General features: G+C 48.0%; 2 protein-coding genes across 2 annotated transcripts; both read left to right on the plus strand.

The window, feature by feature from the left end:
- On the plus strand, nucleotides 4,150–6,838 carry LOC8080642 (serine/threonine-protein kinase RIPK). The gene is made up of 3 exons (XM_002444428.2): nucleotides 4,150–4,907; nucleotides 5,111–5,247; nucleotides 5,843–6,838. The coding sequence occupies exons 1-3, from the start codon at nucleotides 4,331–4,333 to the stop codon at nucleotides 6,563–6,565; spliced, it is 1,437 nt and encodes a 478-aa protein (XP_002444473.1). The 5' UTR covers nucleotides 4,150–4,330; the 3' UTR covers nucleotides 6,566–6,838.
- On the plus strand, nucleotides 13,133–14,368 carry LOC110437303. The gene is made up of 2 exons (XM_021465703.1): nucleotides 13,133–14,010; nucleotides 14,260–14,368. The coding sequence occupies exons 1-2, from the start codon at nucleotides 13,133–13,135 to the stop codon at nucleotides 14,366–14,368; spliced, it is 987 nt and encodes a 328-aa protein (XP_021321378.1).

Consider the following 20,075-nt stretch of genomic DNA (forward strand, 5'->3'; position numbering starts at 1 on the left):
CTAGTGAGAGGAGTCCTTTCTACTTTCCCTTGGGTTTGTGTTGGATCCAGCGTTGGCCGTTGAGGCAAGGCACGAGCGGGAGTCGTACTTGCCGCCTAGAGAGTGAGAGCGTGGTGAGATGTGTGTGATGGGATGGATGGATGGATGTGTGGATGAGATGAATTAAAACTTGATGAATTATTATTAAATATTGATGAACTTGCATAGGAAAAACTACAGCCATTTATATAGGCCTCTTGATCTACCCTTTGCATTCCACTTACCACAAAGCTACGCAAAAGCATAGGGTGGGAGCCAGTGGCCAGTACAAATCGTACTGAAAATTGTTTAGCAGGTTTTGAACGTGATCTATGACGATAACTACGGAGAATAGAAGGATTAGGTGGTCTCGTTCCTACGCTCAAGTTTGGTTCAGAGATGAAGGCTACGCTCGCTGATAAACTACGCCGACTCTGATGATTACCCGTGAAGGAGGAGCCTTCACCGCTGACGCGCAAGATCGACTCCGAAAAAGACCCGTGTGTGTTTTCGCTAGAAAAACGATGTAATAGGCTTGCTGACCAAGAGTTGTAAAGCAAATGTGTTGTAATCTGGTTTCTCACGATGTATGACTACGATAACAGCTGATATATGATAATGCGATGGTTCAATTTTTGAATTATCACATTATAATTCGAATCTGTGGATTTTTCCCTTTGTGGAAAAATCTAGGTCGTTTCAAAACCTATGATACCTATTTGATATTATAAATGTTACTCTCTCTAATTCAAATTGCAATAGGTTCTAACTTTTTTTTCTAGGTGCATAGTTTTTGTTATGCACCAATATAGATTATACTCCTATCTTTATATATATATATATATATATATATATATATATATATATATATATATTAGGATGACCTACAATTTGGGATTGAGGGAGTAACACTTTTCTTTTATATATTTACTCGTACTTAAAATAGCTTGACTCATTGGGAAGCAAAAAATCGCATTCTTTTTGAATGGTTGAGTATACTCTCTCTGTCCCTGAAAGCTTCAACTTCTAGAATCCGTGCCAGTCAAACTTTTTAAATTTTGACTAACTTTATAGAAAAGAACATTAATATCTATGACATAAAATAAATATCTTATGAAAATATATTCTATGATAAATCTAATGGTATTAATTTGGTACTATAAATCTTAGTATTTTTTCTATAAATATGATTAAAGTTTTAAAAGTTTGACTTAGAAGAACTCTAGAAGTTGCAGCTAGAGACAGAGGGAGTAACTGTTTTTTCATGAGTAAAATACACCTCGATCTTTGAACATGGCTCAAGGTATCTTCTAGATCTCAAGCTTTGAAGATCCATACACTAATCATGTAATGTGAGATTCAAATTACCATAACTTAAGTTAGGCCGTCTATGTGGTAACGCTGATTGTTTGATGACATGGTACTCACATGTGGAACCCACATGCCGCTCGGGGAGAGAAATGTGGCCGGCATGTGGGCACCATATTTTTTGTGATATGTCATTGTGAAACTAGCAGATGCCACACAGACAGATAACTAAATTTTATTGATCTGATTGGTAGGTTTGAATATTTCGATACACATTTTAGAAATTTAATAGTAAATACCTAAAAAGCATTTCGGACCAAGCTCAAGGACCCACAATGTATTTTTATTCCTTTTCCAATTTTCGGGCATAGGAAGATAAACAACACCCTCAGCGTAGATGTATATTGTTTACCACCCAATTGCGCACAAAACGTTTGAACCACTTCCCGAAAGAGATGGGTAACAACATGTCAGCTCACACCAGATCGATACTTTCCTGATTCCGTATCACTTACTTTTAAAAAAAAGAGTGATATCATCAGAAGAATATGGCGAGAAGATCATTTGACAAGAAATTCAAAGTCGAAACCCAACGTTGATGCTTCAACTGCATGGGCGTCACCACGCCATGCAGAATGTTCAACACCGATTCATTCGTCATGGATGAGAAGACTGTGATCGAGCTTCCATTTCCATCATTCTATATCACACCGTTGTTGTTTCTTGTCCCCTAAGAACGAGCTGCTCGGTTTAGATCCAAAAAGTTTTTTGGATTTTGATACTGTAGCGTTTTCATTTTTATTTGACAAACATTGTCTGATTATGAAGTAACTAGGTTTAAAAGATTCGTCTCGCGATTTATAAACAAATTGTATAATTAGTTTTTATTTATATTTATATTTCATACTTTATACACATGCCACAAATTTGATGTGATAAAGAATCTTAAAAAGTTTTTTGTTTTTGGATAAACTAAACAAGGCCTAAGTAGTAAACTATTCTTACGGAGTTACGGTGCAAGATGCAGGATGGCACGGATTTACGGATCGAAGCTACTACTAGCTGCTAGAATAATCTGGATGACGACCACGGCGAACATTCTTATAATTTATTACAAATAAACTATATAATTTATTATTTTTTTATCTATATTTAATGTTTAATGCATATGCCGCAATATTCGATGTGACGAGAAATTAATCTTGACCATTTTGCAAAATACTTTGGAAGGCCTTTATCGGCATATCATTGGAGTTGGAATGATCTGATCACCACAGGGTTACATTCTTTATCGGCAAGGCAACCGTGTGAGCTGTGGCCTTCCCAAGTCCAACCCCCAATCTCAATAGACGGACAGGCAGCTACTTATCACACAGCAAAGTCTACCCGTGCATGGAAAACAATTTCAGAGATTCCAATCCAAACTGATAATTAAACACGACAGCTACGTACGCTGAGTCCCGGTTAGCCAGCAGCTAAATCTCGAGGCCACGATCTTTGCCAGGACTCCCCAGTCGTGCTCCACGAACAACCATAATTGAGGTGCCAGTGCAACCGAAGACAAGGCGCTGCGCCATGCCCCTGAAGCATCTTCTTATCCTGTGGATACATTTCCAGCAGGGGAGGGTTCAGATTCGGACAGCCAAAGCTGCTGATCAGGGCGTACGTGCAACCCTCTGCCTGCCTGTCCGCACGACATTATATTGAGAGATGTCGTCGTCCATGAGGAGAAAAAGGGTGGAAGGATGGATCGTCGTGTGCCATCTGCAACACGAACGAAGCCGCTGGAACTGGGACGTACTGTACACAATTGCGTGGAAGATCTCTGCAGGAATATGATGCACTGCTAGTGCTAGCCGCTACTAGTTACTAGTCGCTAGATGGAGCTACTGGCACCTGCTTTGCTTTGCATCCGTAGCTTCTATCTAGGTTTGTACAGCTACATTTCCTGCGGAAACAGATGATTAGTCATATATAGCAACCTCGGGCCACCCCTAGTAGTAACCGAAACAAGAGAAGCACCAGCTAACACAGTAAAATACTCGTTCACATATCTCACATGCTCTGAGCACTCGCTTTATATATTTTACTTTACTTGGTCGTGGGTAAATTCAATAAAAATCCCAGGGCGCATGTACCACGCGTGATTTGGTTATAAGCAACCTCCTCGGCCCCCCCGTGTAAATAAAGATTAGTAGTATAAAGAAACCGACCTGTTAGCGATCGCGCATTCAGGCCTTGTCACGTACCGGTACCGCCGCCCTCCGTCCTTCTCATCGGCGTCACGTAACGCCGAGGGATAACAAAAAAAAAAAAAAAAACGTGACGCGCCCGCGCGCTGCGTCCTGCGTTCACCGGTCAGCGTCGTCGCGTAATCGTCGCAGCGTCCGAACCCATCACACCCACCCCACCCGGGACGACGAGGCGTCCGCCGCGGCAGATTTCACCCAGGGCGTGTCACGCGGTGTCCGTCCGCCGGGTCCAAAAGCAGAGCAGGGAGAGGGAGGGCGCGCCCAACAACTCAACCACTCTGACTCTGCTTCCATCCAGAACTCCAGAAGAGGAGAGGTTCGAGCGACCAGCGGTTTTGCCCGGGTTCTGACGCTGTTTCCGGCCCCGTGGTTTTCCTTTGCGCTCCGCGAGTCCGCGACAGGGTCAAGGCACACGCAGGGTGGGGACTGGGGAGGGCGGACGCCCCCCCGGCCCGTTCCGTTAGGACGCCGCACGGCACGGTTGGACGACCTGCACCTGACCCAGCCCGGCACTCCGGCAGGCGGCAGCCAGCCCCTGACGCTGCCGCTATATATACGCCACTAGCCGCGCGTGCTGTCTCCAGCTCTCTTCTACATCTCCTACTACTCCTCCCCTTTCCCTCTCGCCGCCGGCCCATTCATTCTCTTTCTCCCGATCCCTTTCACAGCCGCGAGAGCGAGCAAGCAAAGCGCATTTGCCTCCGGCTTGCAGGTGGGTTCCTGGAGCTGATCGATCGGCGTCCTACACAGCGATGTCTGCGACGACGACGCAGCCGTGGAGGTCGCTGCTCTGCTGCGTGAGCGGCGCGGTCTCGGGCGACGACGACGGGCCGTCGCCGAGTCGTCGGAGAGGCAGCCGCAGGAGCAGGAGGGACCGGGGCGAGCGCCTCCTTCTGCTGCCGTCGTCATCAGCGTCGCGGGTGTCGCTGTCGAGCCTCAGCTCATCGGGAACGCTCACCCCGGAGGACCTGTCCCTCACCTTGTCCGGCTCCAACCTGCACGCCTTCACGTACGCCGAGCTCAGGGCCGTCACCGCGGGGTTCTCCCGCGCCAACTACCTGGGATCCGGCGGGTTCGGCCCCGTCTACAGGGGCCGCGTCGACGCCGGCCTCCGCAAAGGGCTGGACGCGCAGCAGGTGGCCGTCAAGTACCTCGACCTCGACTGCGGCACGCAGGGACACCGCGAGTGGCTCGCCGAGGTCTTCTTCCTTGGCCAGCTCCGCCACGACAACCTCGTCAAGCTCGTCGGCTACTGCTACGAGGACGACCACCGGATGCTCGTGTACGAGTACATGAGCAACCAGAGCCTCGAGAAGCATCTCTTCAGAAGTGAGTGGTTTTACCAACGCTCTTCATTTGTTTCACGTGTGTTGTGTGTGTGTGTCTTCATCGTTAACTTTTTGCTAGTGGTACGGTCTGCAGTTAATGGAATTAAGTAGAGTGGTTAGCCAAACAATTGGGGTCGTTTAATCATATTTATTCAGAATAGCTTGGTTCTGACGAAGCATCGTGCCGACTGCGCGTGCGTGCAGGTCTCGACGGCTCCATGCCATGGATGAGGAGGATGAAGATCGCCGTCGGCGCGGCCAAGGGCCTCGCTTTCCTCCACGACGCTGACACGCCGGTGATCTACCGGGACTTCAAGGCCTCCAACATCCTGCTTGACGAGGTGAGCGATCCACGTCCAGCGTGGAAATTCTGCGTCTCTATTCTTTTCGTTGCGCTTACATGACATGCACTGGAGTCTAGTGGTTGGTAGTTTCGACGCTAGGAAAAGCAGGGTCATTTCTGACGCATACGGCTCGCTGCTTTCCACGGCAGCTTCTTTGCGTAGCTGTAGACAAGGATATAGTGACGACACCTACCTACCTTTGTGGCTGCCTTAGCAGAATCAAAAAATTCATTCCCTGAATCGTCCATAGGAAGATGGATGTCAAAGTCGCCTGGTTTCGATAGATGACCAGCCCCGGGATGACTGCGACTTTGGAGTTTCTTGGATGCCCAATTCAGCTCATGCAGTTTATTATACCCAAATAATGGCTACATGTATAGTTAAAAACAATCTGCAGCTGCCTCTTGTTCACTGTATTGTTTTTTTTGGCATCAAAGCACTCGTAGTAGCTTAAACATCTTGATGCTGACAGTGATAGTCTGAGAGGGCCGGAGCGTTGCCTTAGCATCCAAGCATGCACTACTACCTCTCACTGTAATTGTCACCTATGACGACCTTTTGCCTAACTCAATCTGGTTCTCTGGATTTTCAGGACTACAACACCAAGTTGTCGGACTTTGGGCTTGCCAAGGATGGGCCTCAGGGCGACGCGACCCATGTCACAACACGCGTGATGGGGACGAACGGATACGCGGCGCCGGAGTACATCATGACAGGCCACCTGACTGCCAAGAGCGACGTCTACAGCTTCGGGGTAGTGCTCCTGGAGCTCCTGACAGGTCGGCGGTCCGTTGATCGGGCTCGGCGGCCCAGGGAGCAGAGCCTGGTGGACTGGGCCAGGCCCTACCTCAAGAAGCCCGACAAGCTCTACCGTGTCATGGACCCGGCCATGGAGTGTCAGTACTCGTGCCAAGGGGCCGAACGCGCTGCCATGGTGGCGTACAAGTGCCTGAGCCAGAACCCCAAGTCTAGACCCACCATGAGGGAGGTGGTCCAGGCCCTGGAGCCCGTTCTCAACATGAATGACTACCTCCAAGTTGGCCCGTTTGTGTTCACCGTCATACTGGAAGATGGCAACGGTGAAGGCAAGGTTGTTGACGGGAAGAAGGTCGACGTCACGATAGAGACGACTGTGGAGGAGAAACACCACCACCAGAGCCACCAAGACCGGCACCGACAGAAGTTCCCCAACTCGGCGATCCACGCTGACGTGGTGCTGCACCGGGACCGGGACGGCGGCGAGCTCGGGACGCACATTAGCGCGCTACGGCGGCACCGGAGGACATCCAGCTACGTCAAGGACAGAGGGGCGTAGGCGTGTACACTAGCTCTCATGATTAATTAGCATGGCAAGTGCTAGTGTTAGGAGAGAAGCAGCAAATTAAAGGAGAGATTAATGTGTACATAATTAAGCTAGATCGTAGATGGGTGTGGCACAGGAGGACACATAGAACCATGCCGCAAATTGGTTTGGTTGCGATTTTTTTTTTCAATTTTTTGGTCCGTGTTAGTCATAATTGGTGTAACTGCCCATGGTGACATAGTTATATATATACCTTGTCCAATGACATCACATTTGTTTTCTCGACTTAATTGTGCAGCGAATTGGTCACTGAACAGATGTTGTGCAACTCAATGACGACCAAAGCACCTTTACGTGAGATTAGACCAGGAAAAGTATTGTGAAAAAGCAAAGCAAGAGTCATTAGAGTATGCAAACAAATAAGTCATGATATGATATATTGATATGCTCCTTATTGACCATTGGATAAAATTTTCATTTTAATTTTAATGTCCCTGGACTGTGCACAAAGCTATGTTTCACCCAGTACACTAAGGAAATAAGTATACATTACAATAAATATTTATTTTTACAAGATTGTCAAGCGCAGAAATATTCTTGTATAGATATTATTTTAGAACATATTAGGAAAGAGAAAAAAATAATATAAGTATTTTTCATTAGTTAGCAGCATCTCCTAATATTCTAACTCGTGCGAGAGCACGGGTTGATAAACTAGTTAAATTAATTATGTGATATGCATGTTTACGTAAGAAATTTTATTATAAACATAAATATTAATACTATTTATAAATTTGCTAAAAGCATGTAATGTATCCACGGTTTAAGATTGATGTATAAAAATAAATCAGAACTCGGCAGTGGAATTTAAGATGCCGGAAGTGACCAGTGATGAAGCTAAGTTGTGGCTGGTGGGTACAGAAGCACCTACAAAAATTTGGAAAACCAGTATTAGGATCAAATTTTCACCATGTTTGTTGCTTAATTTTTCACACCTATAAGAAAAACGCACCACCCTCTAGTTTGTTCTAGTTCGAAAGCTGTGATGATTATGCGAGATGAACGCAAGACACATACCTGTCGCACTTATTTTCTGGATTTTTTTTTTCCCAGAAAATTTAGGATACACATATATGAGCGTGTTCGGTGTTATTGCGTGTTTCCTACGCATAAAAGACTAGAGAGTCTTTTGATACCTTTTTTACCTGTGTACAAACGCGCATATGTATGAATATGTGTATGTGTATGTGTGGTGTAAATATGGAGCATGTGGGTTATGCACTAATCCGATAAAGAAAAACAGGACGCGCGTCTCACGTTTTTTTTCCTTGGGCGTTACGTGACAGCGATGAGCGGAACGGTGGCCGGCGGTACGTGATAAGGCGTGAATGTGCGATCGGTAACAGGTCGGTTTCTTTGCACGGGCCATCCGAGGTTGATAGGCCTTGTTTAGTTGGGAAAAGTTTTAGTTTTGGTTATGGTAGTATTTTTATTTGTATTTAGTAATTATTGTTTAATTATGTACTGTAGATTTAAAAGATTCGTCTTATAAATTACAGGTAAACTAAATAATTAATTATTTTTTATCTACATTTAATGTTCTATACATGCATCCAAAGATTCAATGTGATGAGAAATATTGAAAATTTTTGGCAACTAAATAAGAGGATTTAATTACGCGTGGTGCATGCCCGGGGATTTATATTTACCCATGATGAGAAAGTAAAATAAAGCGAGTGCTTAGATTACGTGAGAAATCAACAGGAGTATTTTATTTACTAATCTTCAAGTAGTTTTCTTGCTGATGCTCCTCTTTCACTTGTTTCAAGTTTCAACTAGTGGTGGCCCGAGTTTTGTTTTTGGTTGCTATGACTAATCCTCTGTTTTGGCAGGAAATGTAGGGGCTTGTTTAGTTGCATTTTTTTTTTTGCAAAATAGATACGTTAGTATTTTCGTTTGTATTTGATAAATATTGTTCAATCGTAGACTAATTAGATTCAAAAGATTCGTCTCGTAAATTACAGTAAAATTTGTACAATTAGTTATTTTTTATCTATATTTAATGTACCATGTATGTGCCGCAAAATTTGATGTGATGAAAAATCTTTAAAATAATTATAAATTTTTTTAAAAGTAAACAAGGCCTAGCTGTAGAAACTATACCAGCTACTGAAAACCGTTAGCTCTATCTAGCAGCTAGTTGCTACCCGGCTAGCAACGCATCAGATTCCTGCAGAGAGCAGAGATCTTCCACGCAATAGCATAGAGTACGTCCCAGTTCCAGCGACTTCATGTTGCAGGCGGCACACGACGAGACGATCCTTCCACCCTCTCTTCTCTCTTCATGGACGACGGTATCTCTCAATAATGCTGTGCGGACAGGCAGGCAGAGGGTTGCACGTACGCCCTGATGAGCAGCTTTGACGTGCACAGGATAAGATGCTTCAGGGGCATGGCGCAGCGCCTTGTCTTCGGTTGCACTGGCACCTCAATTATGGTTGTTCGTGGAACACGACTGGGAGTCCTGGCAAAGATCGTGGCCTCAGGATTAGCTGCTGGCTAACCGGGACTCAGCGTAGCTGTCGTGTTTAATTATCAGTTTGGATTGGAATCTCTGAAATTGTTTTCCATGCACGGGTAGACTTTGCTGTGTGATAAGTAGCTGCCTGTCCGTCTATTGAGATTGGGGGTTGGACTTGGGAAGGCCACAGCTCACACGGTTGCCTTGCCGATAAAGAATGTAACCCTGTGGTGATCAGATTATTCCAACTCCAATGTCATGCCGCCGATAAAGAATGTCGTTCCCCGTGGTCGTCGTCATCCAGAATTCCAGATTATATATTCTACTAGTAGTAGCAGCTCCGATCCATAATCCGTGCCATTCTGCAATTTGCACCGTAAGATTAGTTTACTACTACTAGTAAGTACGTACCGTCTGAATGAATTCCGACTGCTTCTGCTCAGCACGGCGTCATCTAAAATTATGTTAAACGGGCAGCAGGGTCACCCTATAAGTATAGATTTCCATCTGGCACTAACACGATGGGCCGGCCCAAGCACGACACTAAAAAGCACGGTCCAGGCACGGCACGGTCCGGTGGTAGTGCCGTGCCTGGGCCGCAACTTCGGCCCGCAGTGCCGGCACGGGCACGGCACGATTAATAGGCTGGCACGACGCTGGCACGATTATTTCCATCATATGATGCTTTGAGGATAGATCATGACCATTAAATGTATTCTGAATCATGTATATAAGCATCACACAACCTTTTCAAACCCTAACTCCCTAGTCGGCGGCGCAGACGCATCCTTGCTGTGGCCACTCTTTCTCCCGCCTGACTATACGACAGCGTGGCGCTCGTCTTCTCCTTGAGGCAGGGCGCAATGAGCTTTTCAACTTCTCTCGAAGCCACGGGCCGGCACGGGCACGATGGGCCACCGTGCCTATCGGCACGGCACGGCACGATTAAGGAGCCATAGTGCCGTGCCTGGGCCGAGAGTTTGGCACGATGGCCCGAGACGGCACGGCACGATAGACATAGTGCCGCATAGTGCCGTATAGTGCCAGGGCCGGGCTGCCCATTTGGCCAACTATACCTATAAGGCATATGCTCGGAGTTGGCAAGGAGACTCCTTATCTCGCTCTTTATAATTGCCATGGATATACTTCACCGGATGTTCACCAAGGCAACCAGAGAAGGTGTCCTGCACAAGATAAGGCCAACTGAAATTAAATTCTAGTGCAGCCTCTATGCTGATGACGTAATTCTCTTCATCCGGCCGGAGGCGCTAGCAGTCAAAGAAATTCTAGAAAAATTTGGGGATACATCTGGCCATAAACCAATCTGGCTAAGTGTTCTATCACACTATATTCGGCGGTGAGGATGCATTGGACCAAATTGTGGCAGTTCTTGGATGTCAGGTGCAGTTTGTTGGGGAACGGCTGCATCCTTTCCCTGGTAGCGTCGAAGAATATCCTTCACCCGAGGAACCTCCGACGCCTGAAACGTCGGAGGATATCCTTGACCTAGGGAGCCTCCGTAGAAATGCATGCGGAGAACCCTGAAAAGGACTAATGTTGACGACTCGTCTTGTCATGCTAAGTGTGTGCAGGGGCTGAGACACCGGTGGAGGCCCACAAGCAAAGAAAGGGGGGAACCTCCGACCCTCTCGGGTCCGAGGATGGCAAGAGACGCGGCCGGGCCGAGGAACCTCCGGTCCGGCCAGGCTGAGGAACCTCCGACACGAGAGCGTCGGAGGATCTGCAATTGGGCGGAGGATCCAAGCCTCCGACCAGCTGAAGCCTTAGACGGGGGATATACGTGGGGTTTGTAAGGTGAAATTACGCAGATGACTTGGGGCCCGTAGACTGTAATAGGAGAATATGCTGGGATATTCTCCCACCGTCACGGGGCATTTTGTAAATGTCATTAGGTCGGTTTCCGAGCTCTGTATAAGGGGCGTGATGCCGTCATTAATAAAGGTAGAGAGAGCATTCATTGTATTCACCTACTGTTGAGCTTACTGTTCGCTACTGTTCCCCCTCTCACTGCACCGAATGAGAAGGTTCCCGTTTCACTGTACTGCTGGGTAGTGCGGAGAGCATTTTCCCAACATTGGCGCCCACCGTGGGGCCACGAAGGATCACCCACGATGGCTGGGAAGAGAGCAAGCACCACGAGACCTCGGGCGGAACCCGCCAGAAGAGGAAGACCGAGGAGGGCCGTGCGAAGTGCGTATGCGACCGTAGATGAGGAAGGAATTGAGGATGAGCAGCCAGAGAACGTGCAGCCGGAGGCCGGGCAAGAACCTCCTCTCGCCGCGGGGCCGACGCAACCTACAGCCACGCAAGAACTCCAGCTACTGCAGACGCAGCTGCAGAACCTCCAGCAGGAGCGAGACCGAATCGCTGCCGCTTACGCCGCCAGCCAGGAGGCAGCAGTGGCCGCGGCGCAAGCAGCTGAGATCAGGCAGCAGCTTTCAATCCTGCAGGCGGAGATCCTTAGCATGCAACCTCCACCTCAGCCGACGACCCAACCCACTGTCCAGCCCAGCGTCGGTCCGACAGTAAGTGCGCAGCTGACAAGCAACGGTGGTGCGCTGCGGAGCATGTTGGACCTTCGTTCCCCTTTGTCCGAGGGATTGCAGACCTCACCTTGGCCGGCAACCTACAAACCAATCACGCTCCCCAAGTTCAACGGAAAAGCTGACCCCCGCCAATTCCTGATGAGTTTCGAGGCCGCTGTGGCCTCAGCTGGAGGGAACGAAACTGTAATGGCGAAATCCTTTGTGATCGCGGCCGAAGGAGATGCCTTGTCATGGTACTCGATGCTCAGGCCCGGTTCGATCTATTCATGGGAGAACCTTCGAGACAAGATTTTGGCAAATTTCCAAGGATTCGCTGTTGAATCACTAATCTCCACGGACCTGTTCCAGTGTCGCCAGAGTCAAGGAGAAGCACTGCGGGAATACTTTCAAAGGTTCGTGCAGACTAAGGCCAGAGCACCCGGCGTGCCGGAGGAGGTTGCCATTGAGGCAGCTATCAAAGGTCTTCGCATAGGACCCTTTGTAGCTCACTTGGCCAGAGAGAAGCCACCATCCATGCACGAGCTGTACGATGAGTTCGAGAAGTATTGCAGGTCAGACAACGACTACCGCAAGAGGTTGGAAGACCAGAACTCTCAGAAGAAACAGGGCAATGACAGAAACTCGCAGAAGAAGAACCTTAGTCAAGATGAACGCCGCCCCCAGCGAGAGGCTGGCGGACAGATGATGAATATTGAACAGCCGAGGAATGACAAGTCGGAACGTAACCGTCCACCGGCAGAACCGCGAAATTCGGAACGCGGTCCCAATCAAGCAGGAGGAGGAGGTCGGAACGCAGGGTGGCAAAAGAATCAGAAGCAGCGGCCGTGGAAGCAATATTGTTTCTTTCATGAAGAGGAAAAGGGTCATTCCACTAGGGATTGCCCGGATGCAAAAGAGACTCAGGAGAGGATTAAGAGCAGGTCACCTCCACAACCTCCACCATCGGTTGCCCAACCTCGGGAGGTGAATCACACGTTCCCACAAACCTTCTACCATTCATATGTCGGAGGATCAAGCCAACAGCACCCAGCTCCAATTCAGCCCAGCGCGCTAGCCTCCGCTTACTATCCCAGCTTCCTACCAGCTTGGCGCTCAGCCCAGCAACCCGCGGACCACAACCTTCCACCAACCTATGTTCCTCCACGGCCTCCACAGATTACATACATCGAAACCCCGTAGCCCCACCAGCAGTCACTACCTCCTCCCTCGAACTAGCTACAGTTAGTTCAAGCTCCACCTCCACCAAAAATCGAACCCCACCCCGATAATCAGATCGGCCCTCATACGCCCCTACCCACGATTGGGATGATCTTACCGATAGCTGGAGGGTCTTCAATGGAGTTCCAGACCTAGAAGCAGAAGAAGGATCACCTTTGACTCGTCAACAATGTTGCGGTTCAGGGACCGGTCCGCTGCACCGATTGGTCCAGAACCCCAATAACCTTCACGGAGGAAGATTTAAGGTTAGAAAGCTACCCACATACGGACGCCATGGTCATAACAACGAATGTTGTGGGTTGGGGAGTGAGCAGGATCTTGGTAGATTCAGGGAGTTCCGCAGACATAATATTTGCTGGAACCTTCGACCAAATGAAGCTCAGCAGAAGCCAACTTCAACCTTCGGAATCACCTTTGATCGGATTCGGAGGAAAGCAGATACATGCTCTGGGAAAGGTCGCCCTACCCGTATCCTTTGGCACATCGGAGAATGCGAGGATAGAGTACGTTACCTTCGACGTGGTAGACCTGCACTACCCATACAACGCCATATTCGGGCGGGGGTTCTTGAACAAGTTCAATGCGGCCATTCATATGGGATACCTGTGCATGAAAATCCCGGCTCTGCACGGAGTGATCACTGTTCACGGAAGTCAAAAGGAGGCAAGGAACATAGAGAAAGCAATCTACAAGTCTTTCCGGAACATAAACTCCGTGGACTCCACGCAACAGGAAGCTTCCCAGCCACCAAGCAAGCCAAGGGAGAAGACAGACCTGGCCGATCAGGAGGAAACAAAAAGTATCCCTCTGCAGGAGGCCGTTCCATATAGGAAAGTCACCATCTCTGCCACCCTCAGTAGAGAGGAGGAACTCGAGTTGCTGGACGTGCTACAAAAGAATCAAGATATCTTTGCCTGGAGTGCCGCTGACCTGCAAGGAGTCAGCAGAGACTTCATAGAGCATTCGCTCGACATCGATCCGAGAATGAGGCCGAAGAAACAGATACAGAGGAAAATGTCTGAAGAAAGAACCTTAGCCGTGAAGGCAGAGGTACAAAGGCTTTTGGACGCAAAGGTCATCAGAGAGATCATGTACCCGGAATGGTTGGCGAATGTGGTCCTGGTCCCCAAAAAGAATGGCAAAATGAGAATGTGCATAGATTTCATAGATCTTAACAAGGCTTATGTCAAAGACTCCTTCCCACTGCCAAGGATAGATACCTCTGTTGACAAAGCCGCCGGTTGCCAGAGATTTTCACTGCTGGATTGTTTCTCCGGATACCACCAAATTTGGCTCAAAAAGGAAGATGAGGGAAAGGCAAGCTTCACAACCCCATTCAGCACGTATTGCTACACCAGAATGCCGGAAGGTCTCAAAAACGCTGGAGCAACCTTCTCCAGAATGATGGGGAAGGTTCTGGGAAGTCAGTTGCAGAGAAACATCATAGCCTACGTCGACGATGTTGTCGTCATGAGCAAGCGCAAAGAGGATCATATCAAGGACCTGTAGGAGACCTTTGTCAACCTCAGATCTGCCGGGCTGAAACTTAACCCGGAGAAATGTGTATTCGGGGTCAGCAAGGGAAAAATGCTGGGATATATCATCAGCTCTGAAGGAATCAGAGCAAACCCAGACAAGACAAAGGCAATTATGTCAATGGCAGAATCTTCAAGCAAGAAAGAAGTGCAAAGGTTGACTGGCCGAATAGCAGCCCTCAACAGATTCATTTCAAGATCTGCAGAACGAAGCCTTCCATTCTTCAAAGTGTTGAGAGGAGGAGGCAAAACAGAATGGGGTCCGGGACAATCAGAGGCCTTCAGGCAGCTCAAGAGCTACATTGCGACCAATCTGGTGTAACTGTGCCTGAGGCGGACACGCCACTACTGCTGTATGTGGCTGCCTCCGAGCACGCCGTCAGTGCTGTTCTGGTGCACAAGACAATCGATAGTAAGGGAACAGTGCAAAGACCAGTCTACTATGTGTCCGAAGCTCTGTCAGGAGCAAAGTTGAACTACACGGAGATAGAGAAAATCGCATACGCAGTCTTGTGCGCATCAAGGAAGCTTAAGCATTATTTCCAAAGTCATGAGATTAAAGTACCCACTTCACAGTCCTTGGGTGATATCCTTAGGAACAAGGAGGCCTCTGGACATATAGGAAAATGGGAACCTGAACTATCACAGTTTGACATAACCTATGTCCCCAGAACCTCCATCAAATCTCAAGCCCTGGCTGACTTCATGGCAGATTGGACACCTTCGAACAAAGAAGAGGAGAAGGCAGTCGACCAGCCGTGGACACTGTATACAGATGGCGCCTGGGGGCAAGCAGGAGCAGGAGCAGCAGCCGTTCTGATCGCACCATCCGGGCTCAAGCTAAAATATGCTGCGAGACTCGAATTCAAAGCAACAAACAACATAGCTGAGTACGAAGGTCTCATCCTCGGACTGAACAAATCTAAGGCTTCAGGTGCAAAAACCCTGCTCATCAAAACAGACTCCCAGGTGGTGGCAGGACAAGTGGAGAAGGAATACTTAGCACACAACCCCGAGCTGGCAAGATATCTGGTTGTTGTAAGGGGGTTGGAGAGAAGGTTCAAGGGGTTCACCCTGCAGTACATTCCAAGAGCCGAGAACTACGAGGCAGACGAGCTAGCCAAAGCAGCAGCCAACAACACCCTCTTGCCAGAAGGAACCTTCTACCAAACCGTTGCAGCACCCGCAACTGAATTATTGCCGAAAGCTTTCCGCTCAGTCCTACTGACAGACGGCGAGGATTGGAGGCATGCAATAACAGACTCCCTCAAAGGCAAAACAGCCGTGGATGATGAAGCATTAGCCAGAAGAATGGAGGCAAGAGCAAGGAATTACACCATCATTGGTGGAATCCTGTACAAGAAAGGTGTAGTCCAACCTTTGCTGAAATGCATCTCACAAATCGAGGGCAGAGAACTCCTGCAAGAGATACACTCTGGGATATGCGGGTCTCACATTGGACCACGCGCATTGTCTACCAAAGCATTAAGACAAGGCTTCTACTGGCCAACTCACATCAAAGATGCTGAAGAGATAGTGAAGACATGCCAAGCCTGCCAAACCTTCTCACCAATTCAATCAGGACCTTCAGCACCAACTCAGCTCATATCAGCATCATGGCCATTGCAAAGATGGGGAGTGGACCTGGTAGGACCGATGCCAACTGCCCAGGGGGGAAACAAGTTCGCCGTCATGGCCATCGAATACTTCACAAGATGGATCGAAGCTAAGCCATTGGCAACCATAACTTCAGAAACGATCAAAAAATTTTCTGGCAGAACATAGTCTGCAGATTCGGAGTTCCAAGCTTGCTCACAATTGACAACGGGAAGCAATTTGATTTAGACAGTTTCAAGGAATTTTGCCATCACATAGGAACCAAAATTGCTTTCGCGTCTGTCTATCACCCAGAGTCAAACGGGGCCGTGGAGAGAGCAAACAGAATAATATTCTCCGCAATCTCCAAGACCTTACTCAACCTACGAAAGGGGAAATGGGTTGACGAGCTACCTAGAGTTGTGTGGTCACATAACACAACAGCCTCAAGAGCAACTGGGTTCACCCCATTCAAGCTCTTGTATGGGGAAGAAGCAATGCTGCCAGAAGAAATCAAACACCAAAGACTACGTTCCATGAAGCAGCAGTTGGCTGAAGATGAAGAGTATTGCAAGGAAACCTTAGAATCAATAAGACTTGAGGCAGTGGAGAACATTACCAGGTATCAACAAGAAATCAAAAAATGGAGAGACCGCAAGGTAGTACGGAAAGACATACAAGATGGGGACCTGGTACTCAGGAAAAAAGGAGATCACCCAAACGCTGGTAAATTGCAACCCAAGTGGAAAGGACCTTATACAGCAATACACGCGGGAAGGTCAGGATCCTTCTACCTGAAAGACCTCGAAGGAACAACCTCCACCCACACGTGGAACGTCGAGAATCTGTAAAGACTTTACATTTGAGTGTAAGGATGACCCCTGCAAAATAAGCGGCGGCATCCATGTCTTTAGATACACTTGTTTTCTTTTTCTCTCTACTTTTTTGCAACCCAAGGTCTGCACTCTTTTCCTCACAGGGGTACTCCTACTAGGAGGTGAGGTTTTTGACGAGGCAGAACCTCTGTAAAAACCTCTGAGATATAAAGAGGAATCCACCCCCGAACCAAAGCCCAAAAGTCAAAAAACAGCCAGCAACGAGGCTGTAGCATTCGACAAAACATCATGTGATCACAAGGACCCTCCGCAGCTTTCAGCCAAAAGCTAAGAAAGCTCAGAACGTCCTCAAAGGTGGAAAAACACCAAATCCTTAGCAGAAGACCTAGCCAAGAGCCGGGCAGCAAGGACAACTTGGCCAAAAGTGAAAAAGCCCTGTCCTCCTCAGGCATCACAACATGGCCAGAAGGGACAAAACCTTCAAACCTGACAAAGACCTGAAGACAATCAGGCATCAGGGACTATACTACTTCTGCCAAAAGGCAGGGAAGGTTTCACATTCAGAAGATAGACCTCAACAAAAGTTACATAACCTTCACCAAGATAAGATCGAAGGTATCCTGCTACTCCAAGCAGGCCTCTAACGCACAAAGTGTGAAAATAAAGCAAACCTTACGATAATCCTCAGTCAGGTAAAGTATGACCAACTACTACAACAATCACAACAACCATCCATAACTCGATAATAACTTCTAACCTAACAAAGTACATGCGATAAATGCATGAAACCCTATAAAACCAGGCACACCAGGCCCCCCACCCTCAGTCAGGATCAGTATACACAGACCCAAGCAGCCAGTGCAAGCCTAGCAGTCACAAAGGAAAAAAACCTAGGCACCAAAAGTTGCTATTGCACGAAGCTTTGTAATGCTAGAACCGCGACGTTGTGATGAACATCGACCACAGAGTCGTGTACAGCCACAACAAAAGCACTGCAAGTTAGAATCGGAGGTCTCTGAAGGGTATCACACGAAGTATCGTAACATCCCTTCAGAACCTACTACTCACATACCCGAAGGTTCCCCTCGACAACACTCCACGGGAGTTGAGCAAAGGCAAATATGAGCACAATTCAGCAGAGGCTCCTTCGCACCAAGAAAAGCGAAGGTTCCAAGGTCAAGGAGCAGCAATCCTGCGCACGCGAAACGGCCACCAACGCCTTCGCAACATCAAACATCAAGATTGCACGCGCCACAGCAAGACAAAGATCCTTAGGATCAACACCACCGTGACGTTGCAATGTACAATCGTTGCGTAGAAAAGCGCGAAGGTTGTAATAGAAATACAGCTAAGAGTGCGAAGACTGTAACCAAAGTAATGATAAAAACATCTGATCTTTATTAACGATAAACAACTTACAGAACAATAGTTTTAACATCCTTCGACCGTCCAAAGTCGAAGGTTCTAAGACTCCCGCACAATTCTTACATATGAATCCGGCACAAGCCTAAACTCATCGCAGTAATCACGAGCAAGAAAATCAACTAATTTGTCAATATTACGCGTAGGAAACTTATGGCGCCACCAGTCAATCAGATAACCCCTCGCGTACAAATCTCCGCGCTTGAACGTCACCGGGGTAACGTAGCTTCCTTCGACAAAATTCGAAAGAAGAACATCCCCTGGAGCAGATCTGACAACCTGCGCAAAAAACAAACAATTTCAAACCCTACCCAAGCGAAGGCTACAACTAAGACGTATGACGAAGCTTTCGAACCTCTGGACGCCCAGGAAGAAAATGCTCAGCCAAACCCTCAGGATCCTCTAAAAGCCAACATATACCATCCTCCTCGCCAAAGATGCGCAGGATTGGATACGATAACTGCATAAACACATCAAACCAAGTCATAAAAAACAAAACATATAGCCTAAAACAAAGAAAAAACAAAACAAAAACAACCACCTAAGCCGGAGGCCATGAACCTCGGCACGCAAGCGACCGGATGAATTCAGATCGTTCGTCATCAAGATCATAACCAACAAACTCAAACATATCCACTACTCTCATGTTAGGGAAGGCAATCCGCCAGTATTCCCACAACTCGCCAGAAGCATAAATCCCATTGTAGAAAATTGAAAGGGGAGTATCGCAATGATCCTGCGTAGGTCCTCTGCTAGAGACCTGTGCAGGATCAAAGTGTAAAACAAAGGTTTATCCAAAAACAACCCAATATATTACATTTCATATAAAGTCTTTACAAGTTAATCAAAACCTCCGACATTTCTTACAAAAAAGCATCACATGCACAGCAGACGCAAAAAACTAAAAAATCTACAAACTAAAAAGCCTCACACCTAAGGCGGAGGAGGAGCAGGAGCTTCAGGATGCTCTGAAGCCTTGGCACCAGATTCCTCCGGAGCCTTAGCACCTGCGACGCGAACCTCCGCTTCAGCCTTCGTCGAAGGACGCGCTTCGCTAGGGGGACGTGAGGGACCGGCCTTGTCAGCCTCAGCCTTCTTCTTGGCAATCTCCTGCAAAACATCAAGCTTAAGAAACACTGCAAAGTAGCAAAACAGAATGCAAAAGAATAACAAAATCACACATACTTCAGCGCGATGAGCCTCCGCCATCTTCTTCGCCTCAGCCCGCCCAAACCTAATCCAGAACGAACTGATAAAGTTCCGGACAGATTTGCGCAGGCTAGAGGTGCCTTCGCCAACGTCCTCCGCCGCCGCAAATTCCTCCTTGGCAACTTCCTCCGCGTGAGAGCAACCCCCACGGCGCAAAAGCCTGGCGAAGGAGCTAACCGCAGCCAAAACCCCAAAATCAACAGCTCCGCCGACAAAGTCAAAGAGCATGCCGATATGGGACTTAAGCCATGCAAGGCTAGCCCCAACATCACCGCCGGGCGGAGGAGCAGACCTGCTACCTCCGAACTGCGCAAGTGAGCTAGAGAGCCCGACGACAGCCGCAGCCTCCACCTCCGCCTTCTGCAGACGGGACTGCACCGCAGCAGCAGACGTCCGTTCAGCGTCCAGCTCCTTGCGCAGGCGGTCAGCAACGTCCTCGGCCTTCTCAGCGCGCTGCATAGCCAGATCCTTCGCCCGTTCAAGTTGGGAAGCGCTCTCGCGAAGGACAGCAACAGAAGCTTCAGCTTCCTCCTTCTCCTTCTTAAGAACCTCCGACACAGTTTTGAGCTCTCTCTTCTCCTTCCTTAGCGCCTCAAGCTCCTGTCTTGCAGAAGAAAG

The sequence above is a fragment of the Sorghum bicolor genome, chromosome 7, assembly GCF_000003195.3.
Source record: "Sorghum bicolor cultivar BTx623 chromosome 7, Sorghum_bicolor_NCBIv3, whole genome shotgun sequence".
NCBI lineage: Eukaryota > Viridiplantae > Streptophyta > Magnoliopsida > Poales > Poaceae > Sorghum > Sorghum bicolor.

What these genes read in the sequence shown, in the direction of transcription:
- LOC8080642 (XM_002444428.2), top strand. Translation starts at nt 4,331, where the DNA reads ATGTCTGCGACGACGACGCAGCCGTGGAGGTCGCTGCTCTGCTGCGTG. An exon ending in CGAGAAGCATCTCTTCAGAA is followed by an intron (nt 4,908 to 5,110) that starts GTGAGTGGTTTT and finishes GCGTGCGTGCAG; the next exon opens with GTCTCGACGGCTCCATGCCA. An exon ending in CCAACATCCTGCTTGACGAG is followed by an intron (nt 5,248 to 5,842) that starts GTGAGCGATCCA and finishes CTGGATTTTCAG; the next exon opens with GACTACAACACCAAGTTGTC.
- LOC110437303 (XM_021465703.1), top strand. Translation starts at nt 13,133, where the DNA reads ATGGTCATAACAACGAATGTTGTGGGTTGGGGAGTGAGCAGGATCTTG. An exon ending in AAGAATGGCAAAATGAGAAT is followed by an intron (nt 14,011 to 14,259) that starts GTGCATAGATTT and finishes AACCTTCTCCAG; the next exon opens with AATGATGGGGAAGGTTCTGG.